Raw genomic sequence first — 15,948 nt, 5'->3', positions numbered from 1 at the left:
CTGTGGCTCTGATGTAGCGGGTGTTGGGGGCTGCGAAAGCGCCTCACTGAGAACCGGCGAACCAGCGATTGGCCTAGAAGAGGCTTCGTCGTCAGTTTTGGACCTCGGATGCCTGTCCTTTTCTTTGTCCTTCCGCTTTTTATAAACTCCGGACGTCGGTTGTTCCGACGGCATTATATAGTTAAACCTTCGGCCAAAATAATGTAAAGCAAAATCGAACCGAAGTTTAATAGTGCGTTGGTTGAATCTAGCACAAAACCGACAACTAGCAACGTCGTGGTCAGGGCCTAGGCAAGGAATACAGTAAGAATGAAAATCCTTATGGGGTATTTGCTTCCCACAAGAAATACAATTGTTAACTTTTACTGACATCGGTCTGGAGCAAGAAAAAGTTTCCCCAATGGGGTACTTAGCTTTATTGAAGACTTCGGATCTGAAATTCAATTTCGAAAATTTCAGGATTCGGCCGACCGGCACTTGCGAACTGCTTTTGCTTTGGGCACTGCGCGGCAAGAAAGACTGAAGAAAATGGCGTCAGCTGCATCTTACATACTACTGGTGCACTGACGTCAGGGAAGAGGTGACAGCATCCAACGCCAGACCAGGACTTTGGAATTCAGGCCGACTGCGGGTAGCCTGCCAGCAGGATAACCCAAGTGTAATGACTGCAACAGTGAAACACGATGAACATCTGAAAGGAAGAAAATGGAGAAAGAGAGAGACAGAAAGACCAGACACACAGAAGAAACCTGTGAAAACTAACTTTAAACTATAAAGGAGCCTTTTTTTATAACTATATATTTAGGAGGAGTTGGAATTAGGAGGACAGGAAGGAAAAGCAACGAAAGAAAATGACAGAAGCCAACTTATAGAATGTTAACACTGAAGCAAAGCAATCCTGATGCTTCTTCACTGAGCGGCAAATGACAGCTGAGGTATTCTGGGGGAAGGAGGCATTATGGGAAAGAGAGGAGGAGCCTGAACATCAAAACCTGAGCTTGGAAAGTGGCCAAGTTGGATCAGAGGTCCTTCTGAAACTCACAGGTAGAGGAACGAAAGAAAATTATAACATCAGAGCATAATATTATATTTGCTTTTTCCAGCCTTTCTTGTTATGGTGTAAAGGCCGGGTACATTACAGCTACTAGAAAGTACATATTTACTTTAATATCACTAGCATATACCACAGTCACTGATTTATAATACCACTGACTGCATATTACACAAAACTTCATTACAAAATTGCAAGCAGTTTACATCAGGAGACTTTCGTACAAGTATTAATAACAGAACCATATTATTTATAGTGATTTCTAATGCCCATTCAGTGTTTTTCTAAGTAGGGTTTACACTTCACAGTTTTCCCACCAGTTTAGCACAATCAACAGACTTACACTTTTATTCATCCAATTCATTTTGCAGAACCACAGCTTATGTCTGAATTATTTCAAGTTGGACTGAGGCATTACAGTTCTCCAAGTTATATACTAATTTTACTTTGCAGCTGGTCGTCATGTTAATAATCTCAGTCTTCCAACACTGGTTTCTGGTTCAAGTCCAAGGAAATCTTTTTTTAAACACCTCACGTTTATTAAAATACCATTTAAGACACAGGCACACATGTATTAATAGAAAAGAAAAAAAAAACCTATAAACATTGTTTTCCATTTGCACACATTATTACTTGACTTCTTGCACACATTATTACTTGACTTCTTTCTTTATAACAACTGTATTTCAGTTCAGAATTGCATAAATCATTTGATTCATTCAACTCCTGCGTTTCCTTAAATCTCACTCCACCTCCTTAACATTATTCTGCATGTATTGCTCTCACAAATTCCATTTATTTCTATGTAATTTGCTCCTTCCTTTTCTAAAACCCCTCTTCCAGCTCTTGTATCTCTTTTACAGTATTCAATACTTCAAAATAGTTTGCTTGGGTTTTAATTTTCATTTTCTGCAATTGCTTTTTGCCAGCCAATAGATTTAAACTTAATAAGGTCTTACTATGTCTAGGAAATTCAGATCCCGTGTCCCAGTCCAAAAGAACAATTTCCTTACTAACAGCCATTTGCTCCTACAGTATTTCGGACAGTGTCTGTGGGGGATTTTTAAAACATTCCAACTCATTTCATTCACAAAAAAACATGTTCTGCTTTACCTCTTTCTTCCCATTCACACCTTCAACATTTGCTATCTACCAAAGGAAAATTCTTTGAAGTCTGCTTGGGGTATAAAATACCCCTGCAAACACTCCTAAACAAAAATCCTACATCTTCTGGACTTTGTTCCATAGTTGGCAGCCATGCGTACTGCTTTTCCAGTCTCTCTTCCAATCTTTTCTAACCTCTTTTAACTTAATGTTATAGCTACCATGCAATACTTTATATAATAATCATCTCTAACAGCAGCCTCTGTTCTAGATAAGTTAAAACTCTACCAGAGCCTTTCACTTAGGACTCTGATATCCCTTTGTCTTTTTGCCTATACTCTGAGTCATCTCTAACCTGCAGACCAAATTTACTGACCTCATACCACTCATACCACTCTAACTTTCCCTCTCTAGTTATTTGCTCCCAAGGCCTTGGTTTCTTTGCCAGTTTTACCCAGTAAATTCCAGTCCCCTCTTGCCTATTTTCTACACCCTTACTTGCAGTCATCCCTATTGGCAAAATCTCCTTTCTCCATTCCTGTGGAGCCTTAAATCTTACAATACTTTCTGCAACTTTATGAATACAATATTATTTCTTGGTTATTGTTCCCCTTAAGGATCTGCATCCAAAATCCCACTCTCTCATTTTTTGAACTTCTCCCACTTCATCTATTTCTACATTGAATATAATATTCTGCTTGTGTTAAGTTTTTGAGCCTTAACTGTGTAGCTCTAAAACGTCCCTTAAAACCAGGTGATACTCCCAGACAATCTATCAGCTCTCTACTAACTACTGTCCATAACTTTTCTGGTTGATAAAAATGTGCCTGACCTGAATATAAAACTAAAGGGATTAAATATTTTCAGTGAATCTATTTTTCTATCCATATTCATAAACAAGAGCATCCAGGTTCTCAGGTTTAGCTTTGTTTAGCTTATGACACAGTTGGTACTACATCATGAGCTGCCATGTCAGCTGCTGTCCTGAGAAGGTTGGCACAGCTCAAAACTTAATCTTAAAATTAAAATGCTAAAAGTAACTTAATGAATGTTTCTGTGACACATGCATTTTTTTATCTTGACAGTCACCAGAATATATTTCTGTGGATTGTGAAAAGAAAAGCAAAACCTGACTTTTTAAATTACATATGCACCTCGTACTCAATACCAGAAAAAGTACAATCCAATTAAGAAACTATTGTAAGGGGAACAGACTTCTGTATTTCTGTCACCAAAAGCGGCTTAAAGGGAAGCAGCCCTGTAAAAATTCAACTCCATCGGAAAAAAGAAGGTACAGTCAAAGCACATCAAAAATGACTACCTTTTCCTTCCTTCCATTCACCTCTCCCAATATTCTGTATGAGATAGATTTTAGTCATGTACTTGCTTAGTATCAAATTATTACAGGTACATTGGTGCTGTAGACAGTTTAGCAAGATTGTACAATATAATTTCTTCCAAATACCACAGATGAAGCCTGTTCCACAAACACTAACTGATGAATCACCTTTTTTCAAACAAGGCAAAACAAAGCTGTACATTCAGATCTAACAGGTCAAAGCTTTTATTTCAGACTAATCTGAATACTAATAAAATGAAAATATCTCAAGCAAGTCCATTTCCAAGTCTATCAAACCTAATGTATGTAAAGAAACTTTTTCAGAGAAATAACTTTGAAAACTGTTCTCTACTCCTTTTCAAAGGGATCAGTTAAATGGTGACGCTGGTCATGGATGAGGCTCATCTTTCTAATAGTCACACTTTTCACAAAAAGGAATGCAACACTTAAGGTTTCATTAGCGCAGCATCAATTTCAGTGGTCTTCTCAGCCAACTGAGCTACTCACGCTCCCAAACTATTTGCAAAAAGATTAGCCTCAGTGTTTGCATGACTGAGAAAGGAAAACATTACTTTTTCCAGTGTCCAAATACCTGATGGCAAATGCAGAAAAAATGATAAATCATCACAATGAATAGATTTATTTTACTTTTTTCCTCATTTTCTGGGAAAAATAGTAAATTTATTCAACATCAGCCACTTTTTAAGGCCCAGTCACAGATTCAATTAAGTTTTTTTTTTCTATACAAAATAAGCAAACAGAGTTAATTAGTTCTGACAAACTTCTAAGCAACAACACATCACAACAAGACAGTTCTTCAAAGCACTGGGGGCATGAGATTTCCTGCATCTTCTTTGTACTTCATGCAAGACTTCATGTGAGAAACCCCAGTGACCACTCAAAAAAATATGCAATAAGATCAAAGATCCACTGAAGCTGCTAACTGCGATTCCTCATTAAATACAAAAAAAGTCATATCCTTTACAACAAGTTTATTTCTGCAATCTACATATGCATACACATTTCTTATTGTGCATTTGTTTTCTGGCCTTTTAAAGAAAATCTCAGTTCAATTAATCAATTAACTAACTACCAAAGAATCCATTTTACATTTCTACTGAATGGTTCTGTGTTAGGATATTTTCATTCTAATGAAGTCTCTTCTGAAACAAAAGCACTCATGTTTTTACACCTTTTCTTTGAGGTTACTTCAATAAATTCTTTTGGACCATTTCTGGACCATCTGTGCCCTTGATTTATTTTGGTTTTAAGTTTATCTGGTTGACGCTGCACCATTTTGCATTATTCCTTTTTTAAATATCTCAATGCCAGTTGTTTTATCTCTGTTACTATAGTCACTACTACTAGTACAGTTGGGTTAGACTTTGATTTCCATTCTCTTGCAATTGCTTTCTTGTCAGACACCATAATTAGACTTATTAAGCCATTACTATGTCCAGGCAATTCCAATTATGTATCATAGCTCAGAAAAAAACATTATCCCAGTTACACCAATTTCCTCACCCAGTATCCCCAACAAAGTAGTCTGGAGGGAATCTTTAAAGTCTGCCAACTCATTACACTCCCAGAAAATATGTTCACAATTATCTCTTTCTTCCCATTACACCTCCAACATTTGCTATCTACAGCAGGAAACATTTTCTAGAGTCTGCATGGGGTATAACAATATCTATGTACACATTTCAATGCAAAAATCCTAAATCTTCTAGATTTTATTGCATACTTGGAAGACATACATAAATCCCCCCATTGTTTCTTTGGGAACTGCTTATCCAGTCTTCCTAAACCTCCTCTGAACAATTTTTACAGTTATCATGCAATATTTTATAAGCTCTACTAATTATTTCTTCAACAGCAGCTTCTGTTCTAGATTGCACTAAAAACTCTACTAGTGCTGGTCTTTTGTTTAGGACCCCCTATTTCTTTTTTTTTTTTGCCTATACGCAGATATCAATCCTCGACAGGGAAGGCAATCAAACTTGCAGTCCAAATAAATTCTTGGTGTCTTCTCATTCTATTAACTTTCCCTCTCTAGTTATTTGCCCCCAATACCTTGGTTCCTTTGCCAGTTTTCTCCAATAAATTCCAGCCCCTCTTGCCTATTGTCTGTATCCCTAATTGCAGTCATCTCTATCAGCAGAATCTCCTTTCTCCATTCCCATGTTGGCTTAGTTGTAGGAATACTCTCTGCTACTTTATGAATATAGTATTCTGCATGATTATTGTTATTCTCCTTAAAGATCTGCACCAAAATCCCAGTATTTCCTTGTTTCTTGTGTTTCCCCTCATTTTATCATAATCCCTTTCCACTTTGAATTATAGGCGTCTGCTTGTGCTGTGTACAGGAGCCTTAACTGTGTAGCTCTGAAATACTCCTTCAAATCAGGTAGTACCAATCCTCCTTGTTCTATTGGAAGAATCAACTCATCCCACTCGACTCTTGCCGTTTTCCCCTCTCAAACAAAACCCTTCAGCTCCTTAAGTAATGGCTATCCACAACTTCTCTGGTTGATAAAAATATGCCTAACCTGTGTATAAAACTAAAAGAGACTAAACATTTTAACTGCTTGTATTTTACTATCCATATCACAGAGCTTCCAATTTCACAGTTTTTATATTACCTTTTATTTAGTTTCTTCCCACATATTCTTAGCTGCCACACCACAATCATTTTTAATCCGTACCACTAAATACTTCAATTTATCATACTCCACAAATATGGATACTGACGAACAAATTTGTGCGTTGGTACATAATTTACCACTATTGCCTTTGTTTTAGCTTCATTAACTTTATATCCAGAAATATCTAAAACGGTCTAAAACGGTCTCAAAATGTTCCACAACACTGTAAAGTCCTTTTCAGGTTTTGTCAAGTATAAAACATCACTTGCAAATACAGACAGCTTTTCTTGACTACCATACCAATTATATCCTTGGATTTCTGAGTCACTTATTTTCTTTGCCAATGTTCTAAATATAATGCAAATAATAAAGGGGAAAGAAGGCACTCCTGACTGGTTCCTCTGCTCAAGCAGAAATCATCAAAGAGGACCCCACCTACTTTAATTTTCACCTCTAATCCCTCATATATCCTCCTAATCAACCTTATAAGTTTATCAGGGAATGCAAATGCTTCAATTACCCTGCTCATAAAAGTCCCACCTCACTCTGTCAAAAGCTTTCTCTGCATCAAGATCCACCAACAGTGGTATTTTCTTACATTCTGCTTCCCTTTGGATCATCAAGGTTCTGTTAATGTCAAATGTTTGCCTCCTCTCCATAAATCTATATTGATCCATAATTCATACTTATCGATTCTGGCATCACTTTTGCCATTTTTTTAGCCATTACAGACAAACGCTTTATAACCATGGCTTACTACTGAAATGTGCCTGTATGAAGCTGGATCTGATGGATGTTTACCCTCTTTAGGTATTACAACTACCAGCATTTTTTCCAGGATGTTGGTTCTCCTCCTCCTCTTAAAATACCATTAAGAAAACTTACAGATCTTTACAAGTTTTTTTTCCCTCCTAGCTCCCAAACTTCCACAGGAATACCATTTATTCCTGGGGACTTTCCTGTAGATTGGTTATCCATCACCATTGTTATCTCAATCTCCTCCTATCCTGTTAGTAATTGAGCCTCATCTATTTCTTACCTTGACATATTTAATTCTTCCATAAGCATTCCAATTTGTACCTTTTCTTGATTTCCATATTTCTCTACTTTATACAGACTTTCACAGAATTTCCGAAATATTTCTAAAACATCTACAAGATCTGTTGTTACCTTCCTTGTTATAGGCTCCCTAGGCTTGGTGATAGCCCTTTCTACTTTGTTGCCCGAGTCGTTGTGCTAAAGGTGTTTGTGCTCTAGAGCTATTATCAAAAAACAGTTGCTTAAAAGCAATCTTTCTAAACTCATGCATATTATTGGGGTAATCCCTTATTTTCTGTTTAGCATTCTGCTGATGCTCTTTTTCTTTGTTCTGTGAGATTCCCCCCTATTCTGCAACACTTTAATATTTGTCATTTCCTCTAAATAATTCTTGTTACTAAACCACAACCCCATCTTATATCCACCTTATTTTTAAACTCTGATTTTATCCCACTCCCTATCTATATTTTCAGAAGAAATTTCTATCTTCTCTAATAATGCCTGAATAATAATCATTACCCATTCCTTCAATTACTCTCTTTTCAACAGATAGGAAGGAAAGTGCAAGGGTCTCATTTTTATTTCATTACCCCGTGTTTTTATTTTAGTTATTAGTGGTGTAAGACCTGAAATAGCTACTGGGTGTGTATCAAGACTTTCAAATAAATGCACATGTTGCTGTGAAATGTAAATTCTGGCAAGCCTGGCCAAGTTTTTGTACCATGGGGAATTATATGTAAATTCACTTTTGAACCCCTTTTACTGAACTCACATCTTCAATGTCAAATATTATCATACCTTTCTTCAAAAGTCTACCCTCCTTTGTTATACACTTTCCCTTCTGCCCCCCCCCCCAACACATCTTCGTTGCTGCAAATCAAATTCCAGTTCCCACCTATAAGTAATATTCCTTGCTGAAAGCAGATTTCTCCCATAATTTTCTTAAACTCCATTATAGTAGTTTTAGGTGGAATATAAATACATGCCAATGTAATCCTCCTCCCTTGCCAGTAGCCCTTTAGATGCAAATCTACCATAATTACCTTTTTTATTCTCTTCTAGCACTACTGGGGCTCCCCCTTTCAGTTAATGTAAGTACTCCTCTTTTCATTTGTCCTGGGTATTCTACTGAATAACCATCAAGAAAACCTTTACCAAATTCACATGTTAGGTTCTTTCTAAGTGCGTCTCCTGTAGCATAGCTATTTTCCCTCTACATTTTAATAGTTCACTACTCTTTTTTTTGTCTGCGAAACCACTGACATTTAAAGACATTACAGAAAGCATCATTGTATTAAAAAGTTATTATTCTATTATTCCCACATTTTATATGCAAGATCTTTTTTGTTAAATGCCTAGTTCCAGCTTGTGTTACATGCATAGACCATCTGGCAGGCTGAACATTTATACAGTTGTTTCTTGTCATATCCATTTGAGCTTATGTCACAGCTTATAAAACCTAAAAAAACACACCCCAATACCCTCCTAAGACCATTTAACTTAATACTAACACACAAAACTATGTCCATCTTCAAATATTGAAGTTTTACCCACCTAATAGAAGCAAATGTCCCAAACTGACAGCCATACTCACAAACCTGTGTTAACCTAAAATAAAGGTTATCCATGCTAAGATGCATGGTATTGCCCTTTCCGTCTAAGTGCTATCTGGTTTTGTATTATCTTTATGGCTCTCCAGCTGGGGAAACGCCTGAATTATCTCTTAGCCAATTTCTTCTTTTTTTCCAGCCAACTTCTCTTTATCAGATTGCCTCCATGGAGACATGAGGCCAAGACAAAGAATTGTTACTAAGCATACATTAATTTGCAAAAAAAGTCTTATAATAGTTATTTTTCATTTACTTTCTCTCTCTTAAAACCTGTTAGTAGATCAACTGAAAGGCCTTAATCCAGTCACTCCCCCATGCAAAAATGAAAAAAAGCACATTGATTTTCTCCCTCCAGAGAAGAATATTTTGAAGATAGCTGGTTACAGCAATTTGAAACTCATGTCTGCATCTCCACATTCCCTGAACAGTGGAATAAATGTACTCCTCTTCTGCCTGATGTATAATGAGTAATCATTCACCACAGTCTGCGGTCTCCCATTTTTAGTACTTTGTCCTTCTTCCATAGTTTTGTCAGAATCAACTCCTTCACTTGGTAGAATTGCATCTTTACTTTTAAAGGTCTAGGTTGTGCTCTCATAGCCAGGTTTGGAGCAAACACACAATGTGCCCTTTCAATTAACAACTCCTGCTGTGAAATACCAGTCCAGTTGCTTATTTGTGTTTTCATAAAATGAATACAGCTTGTTGCTTTCAGCTTCTCTGGTACATCTGAATATCTTAGGATTTCCATACATGCTCTGTCCTCTAATTCTATTTTTTGAAACATCTTTTCTTGAGCAGTCTCATATTCAGCCAGCCTTTTCTTCATAGGTAGGTAACAAGGCTATCTGCCCGAGGGCATTTATAAGCCTACTCAGTGTGTGTCAGCTTTCACCGCCCCATTGATTAATTAACTGAGCCACTGTCAAGAAGAGCCAATGAAGTAATCCCAGGGGTGTATTTTCTGCTACCCATCCACTCGTCAAGGTTTCTCTTGAAGAGAGTGTTAGTGAGGGGCTCTGCCTAATGTAGTTAGGAATTTTGTTCCAAAGCATGGGGAGTCTCTGACAGGAATCTATTCCTCTAGCATGTTCTATTTATTGTTGTGGCGAGGTTTAGCTCACTAAAGCGAGTGGCTCGCAGTGACTTGGATTTCTTTAGGTGGAGCATGTCCATCAATTCTGAGTTGGACATGGCTTTGTAAGTCAGGCAGAGATAATCTCAGAGTAAGCGATATTCCACTGAGTACAGCTGGAGTTTTTCCAGTCGGGCTGCATAGGACACATGTTTGAGGCCAGCAATCCTCTTGGTGAGGTACTTCTGTGGTCTTTCCAGCTGTTGGAAGTGTCTTGTGAGGTACATCCCAAACAGGGCACTGTACTCTATGATGGGTCTGATGAGTGGCGAGTAGAGGGGCACTATAACCTCTATTTCTAGATGCGAACCCTTTAGTAATTAGATGGGCTACATAGAAGGATTTCCTAACTACTTTGGCAATATGATTGTCAAAGGAGAGATTACTATCTACCTGGGTCCCCAGATCTCTTATTACCTCTTCTGTATTATGGGGGCTGCCACCTATGTGGTAATTCATGGGTGTTTAGTTTTTCAGAAACGGGATGACTATGCATTTTTTGGCATTTAGCTTGAGACCATGACTTTGACACCAGGTGCCCGTCTCAGTAAGACCCTTTTGGAGAATGTCCATGTCAGCCTGAGAGTCAATTATGGCTCCCAGTTTGCAGTCATCGGCAAACTTGGTTAGCCACAGTCCTCCTGTGTTTGCCTGTACTTCTGAGAAGTAAATGCCGAACAGTAGGGGTCCCAGGACCGAGCCTTGTTGGACACCACTTGTGACAGGTTTAGAGTCGGACCTGGAGCCCACTATTCTTACCGTGTGAGCTCTGTCTGTAAGCCAGATGGCAACCCATCTCGTGACGTAGTGGTTTATGTTCAGGCTGGTGAGTTTTTCTATAATTCCCAAGTGGGGAATGGTGTCAAAAGCCTTGGCGAGGTCAAGGTAGGCTGTGTGCATTACCTTCACCTTATCTATGGCCTTGGTGACTGTCTCGAAGAAGTCAACCAGGTTTAGTAGGCATGATCTGCCCTTAAAGCCGAACTGGGTTAGGTCAAGTGTTTGGAGGTTCCCAATGTCTTTGTTAATGAGTTCCATGATGATGCATTCCATAGCCTTGCAGACCAGGCTAGTCAGGCTTATGGGCAATAGTTACCAGGGTCAGTTGTGGCCCTTCCTTTGTGGAGCGGAATAACCATTGCTGTGTGTCATTCTATGGACACGTAGCCTGTGGAGAGGCTGAGGTTGAACAGTGTGTTTAGGTGGGGGGTTAGTTCATTCTGTAGTTCATGTAAGACGCAGCCTGGGACACCATTTGGCCCCACTGACGCTGTGCTTTTGGATTTTGAAAGGGCTGTTTTCACCTGTGTGTCTGTGATTTCTGGGACACTGCACTTTTCTGGTATTGTTGTGGGCCCTTTTGGGGGTGAGAGGGGGGTGAAGTCTGCACTGAATCTATCTGCCAGGATGTTGGCAATATCAGTGGGTTCAGTATATTTTGTGCTATTTTGCACTAGCTCAGAGCATATCTGAGAGTTGCCTCTTAGATTCTTGACATAGCTAAAGAAGGCTTTGTGGTTATAGCTTTCGAATCCTTGGCTATTTTTCTTTCAAAGTTAGCCTTGGAGGATTTTATGAGGGACCTTAGTTTCATAGTGATACTGATCAGGGATGTTTCCTTCTTGGGATTTGCTTTTTTTCCTGAACTAGTTTCCTCCTCCTATTGTATAGCCTGTTTATGGCAGGGGTCCACCAGACTGGTTTCCTTCTCTTAGGAGAGTGAGTCTTGGTTTTTGCTAGCAATGGCACGATTCATGCATCCTTGTAGGTGCTCATGGACTGCATTTGTAAAGGTTCCTGCATCTTGGACACTGTTATCCTTTAGCGTGGGGGCTGTGAAACTTACCACCTCTGTCTTAAGTAAGGTAACGTTTGCTATAGAAAAGTTTTTCACTGTGGTTTCCTTGGTTGGAGGTGGTGGTGTGGTGTGGTGTGGACATCCAAAGTGATTAGTTTATGGTCTGAACTAACCAGTGACGAGTTGACCTCCAGTGTGGAACACCTGTCGCCCATGTTTGTGATGACCAGGTCCAATATGTTTTCACCTCTGGTAGGGGAAATTACAGGCTTGTCCAGGGCATTTGCGTTGATAAATTCCAGGAAGCACTGGACCTGGGAGTCTGTACTTGAGTAGTTTTCCCAGTTAACAGTAGGGTAATTGAAATCGCCCAATATCAGGATGTTCGGTAGGACCTTCATGCTTTCCAGTGTCTCCAGAAAAGAGGAGTGGTGGTCATGGGTCATGAAGGGTGATCTGTAGCAGGCCACAATTTGCACTGCAGATTTGCCTGATGTTAGTTGCGCATGGATGATCTCGGAGGTATCATGCTGTGCCACTAACCTGGAGGTGTAGGTATCCTTGATGAATTTGTATACACCCTCTCCTTTTGTGTTTCGGTCCATGTTCTGTGGCCGAAATGTGTGGTATGAGTTGTAGCCCGGTAGTGCTGGGGTGCTCTGTGGAGCCTTGAACCAGGTTTCAGTTACTGCACAGATGTCGACGTTCTCCATACTAAGGAGTGCTTCGAGCGCATGTATTTTGAGATTTAAACTCCTGGCATTAAGTAGCATAACCCTCATTTTTTTATTTGTGCTTTTTACGGAGGTGGGTTTGACTTTTGAGCCTTGCCTAAAAAAGGCACTATGGGGGCAGCATGAGCCTTGGCCAGTATTCTAAAGCCTTGGGGTGACAGGTGCAAGTCGTCTCTAGTGAAGCAACAAAGCCTGTCGAGCATGTCGTCCCAGGCTGACAGACACTGGATCCCATTTGAATGACACCAGAAGCTTAGCCAATTGTTGAAATTGATCATTTTTTCTTTATACTGCGGTATCACTCTTGGTGAGGGCAGGATGCTACTCAGGGTCAGGGTTATACCAACCTGGGCTACATGATCAGAGAGCTCTTCTATGTCTCTTTTCATGTAGTCCAGGGAGGTGCGTTTCAGGTCATTCACACCAACATGAACAATGACAGAGTCATATTTGTACTTGTTCTGGAGTGACCTGAGTGCTTGTGTTATGTGGGGGATTCTGGCTCCCGACAGGCAGCTAACAGTAACCTTCTTGTCCAGCCTAGTGAGTGGGACGTCAGTGCGCCTGACTATAGAGTCACCTATTACTAGTGTGTTAGGTATGTTATTTCTACTTAAGGGCTGTGATTGTGCGGCACACTGATTTTGTGCTTTATGTGTTGTCTGGTTTGTGACGGGAGGTGCAGCGTTTTTGGGTGTCTGCTTTGGAGGTTTGTGATGCTTTTGCAGGTTTTTATTTACAGCCTCAGAGTATGATTTTGTGTATTTATGTGTATTTTTTGCCAGTGCTGGTTTAGTATGTCTATGTGAAGCTGGAGGTGTGGTGTAAGTGTTAACCTTCTCCTCATGACTGCCTGTTCCAGTCTTGGGTGGAGAGAGCTTAGCCTCCAATTTAGCTATATAATTGCATCTCTCGCATATGTTAATGTTTTGTGGTAGGGGGAGGGGGTTGTCTGTGTACATGAGGCAGTTGTAACATTGCCTCAGGATACCCAGGTTCACCAGCTGGACTGGAGAGTACACCTGAAATTGCCCTTTGGTCATGCCTGAATAGTGGGGTGAGCTGCTTAGTCGCTTGGTTGGTGAGGGGTGAATAATGAGCCTTGCCCTGCTGAGTAATCCAAGTGTCGGGGTATATTAGTGCTTGCTATTAGGTCTGAGCAAGTGCTGGACTGGAAGATGCTTTTTAAGTGCTTAGGTTGAGAGTTAGACTACTTTCAAGGGAAAAACTGAAGAGGAGACTTGGTGGAGCCGGGATAAATTTAGCCCTAGCTAACTGGCGCTGCTCGGACGTGCAAAACCGTGCAAACATGGTTTTTACAGCAGGAAATGAAAGAGAGAGAAGTTAGCCCAAAATGGCCTATAAACTACCAACTTCTTGGGCTGGAACCACTCCTCCAGGGACAGATGGCTGTCAAAGCTCCTTCTCTCACAGATGAATAGAGAAACCTCCCTCTATCCAAGTAAGGTATGGGCAACTCAGAGAACTGTAACAGCCCTGAATTCAGCACTAGCCTGAAAACTGGACTATACTAGCTTAGAAAGGTGGGAAACAAGGAAAAAAATTTTTTTGAAAAGTTAAGGCAAAAACAGTAAAACATGCACTTAAAACAGCTTTAAACAACTACAAACAGTAAAAAATACACTTAAAACAGCTTTAGATGACTACAAGCAATCAGAAAAGGCTTATAAACAAATTACCCAATTAACCAGTAAAAGAAATCTCAAAACTGAGTCCTGTTCCTGTAGTCTTCAATCAGACAAGTTTTAACCGCACACTTCTGCCACTGGGGTGCAGGGGAGCCTTCTCCAAAAAAGAAGGCCTGGATTAGTGCTCAAATTATGCAAACAAAGCTAGATTCAGCAGGCCTGGATCTAGTCTATGCTAAACCAAACAAGGTGCATCAATTTCAGTAAGAAACAGTTCAAATATGCAGGCACTATAAGCCTTTAACCAGAAATTCCCAGCTCAGAAGGGCAGAGTCCAGCCTCAACTCCCACAAGAGTGCAGACCACAAACCTTCCTAATGTAAAATAACTGGCCTGAAGCCCAAGTGCTTAAACCAGAACTAATACACTTTTAGAATAACAGATACTGAGCCTTCAATCAGCAGTTCCCAACTTAGAAGGATGTAAGCTACCTGTTCAGCCACAACAGTGCAGACCACAAACCTTCTTAATGTAAAACAACTGGTCTGAAGCCCAAGTGCTTAAACCAAAAGGCTTAGAATGATAGTTACACCAAGCAGTAATAAATACAACTGAGTACTTTTAAGATGACGAAAAAGCAAAATAAAGTAGGAAGAAACACAAACACAGTAAATGCAGATGAAAAAAATGCAAATTTTTTTTTTCATTTTGCCCTCTGAATTTTGCAGTTTTATTAACTCATCTGACTATCTGTTTAAAGCTTCTTCCATTCTTTCCAGCCTTTTGTTGTTCGAGTTGATATACTCCATCAGCATTTCATTTATTTTAACCAGGTCTGTGTGAAGTTGTCTTATACTTTCCTCTAGGTTACTGTAAGTCATGTCTGGAGTTGCACTGCTGTTTGCTGAACAAATGCAGTATTTTTCCCAGTCAGTGTTTTTTCCTCATCCTTTACAGCTGATTTTCCTTTAGGTCCTCTGCATTTCTTTTTTTCCTGGCATCTAGGCAGTGCATTTACTAGCCAGTTACTGAAATTTACCCATAACCACAAAAGTCTACTAAACTATTCTGCCGAGTTTCTGCTTTCACTCTGGGAGAGCTAGAATTAAAGCAGTTACACAATGTACAGCCATCTTAGAAGTTGGCTTGATTATGGTCTTATACTGAAAGTGCAGAGCTAAACTCATCTGAAAAGAACTAGGTTTACTTTTGAATTTGCTTTAACATTATATCATTACAATAATGAGAGATAATACTCAGAAATCTTACCAAAGCCTTCTGGGTCTTCTTCCCACATAGTTAGTTCTTCCTCTGTTAACAGAAGATATTTAGAAACCAGTCGCCGGCATATCTCAGTCAGTGTTTGGTAGGTGAAGAATTCCATTTTAATCTTATGGGCTTCAAGTGTTTCTACCTTGCTATCTGAAATAAACATTTGAAATATGTAACATGTAAATATTAACTAAATTTTGTTAAATTAGATAATGGACTGATTCTGTGTGGACCAATTTAAATCGTATACTGGACCACAGCAAAAAAATAAATAAATAAATACAGTGTAGGTACACAAATGTAACAAGATTTTTAAGAGATACTAGCATAACAGTGATGAAGGTAACAGGAATTAAACATTTAGTAACTCTATAAACTTTGCCTAATATGCAATAGTTAAAATCAAAATATTTGCAAACATATAACTTTTATAAGTACAATAAATGAGAATACAGACTAGGACTGTTCCAATGAAAGAGATCATACACGAGGTGGGTTAGGTAACAGATGCATTTTTTTTGCACTCTTTTGCCCCTACTGCCTGCCAATCAGCCCCCACTAAGAGTTGGTGGA

The 15,948-nt window shown here is 39.3% G+C and overlaps 1 protein-coding gene across 1 annotated transcript in view; it reads right to left on the bottom strand.

Moving 5' to 3' along the window:
• The window catches only part of IPO11 (importin 11), a gene marked incomplete in the record, with an annotated part of 3,749,854 nt that overhangs the window by 2,851,371 nt on the left and 882,535 nt on the right, over positions 1 to 15,948 (bottom strand). The window contains 1 exon segment of the mRNA XM_044063824.1: positions 15,373 to 15,525. Within this exon segment, the coding sequence (XP_043919759.1) occupies positions 15,373 to 15,525 (153 nt within the window).

Source organism: Protopterus annectens, chromosome 2.part2, assembly GCF_019279795.1.
Source record: "Protopterus annectens isolate FY-2018-M chromosome 2.part2, PAN1.0, whole genome shotgun sequence".
In the NCBI taxonomy this organism is placed as follows: Eukaryota; Metazoa; Chordata; order Ceratodontiformes; family Protopteridae; genus Protopterus; species Protopterus annectens.
Note: the sequence above shows the minus strand (reverse complement) of the source record. Positions and strands in the feature narration are given on the sequence as shown.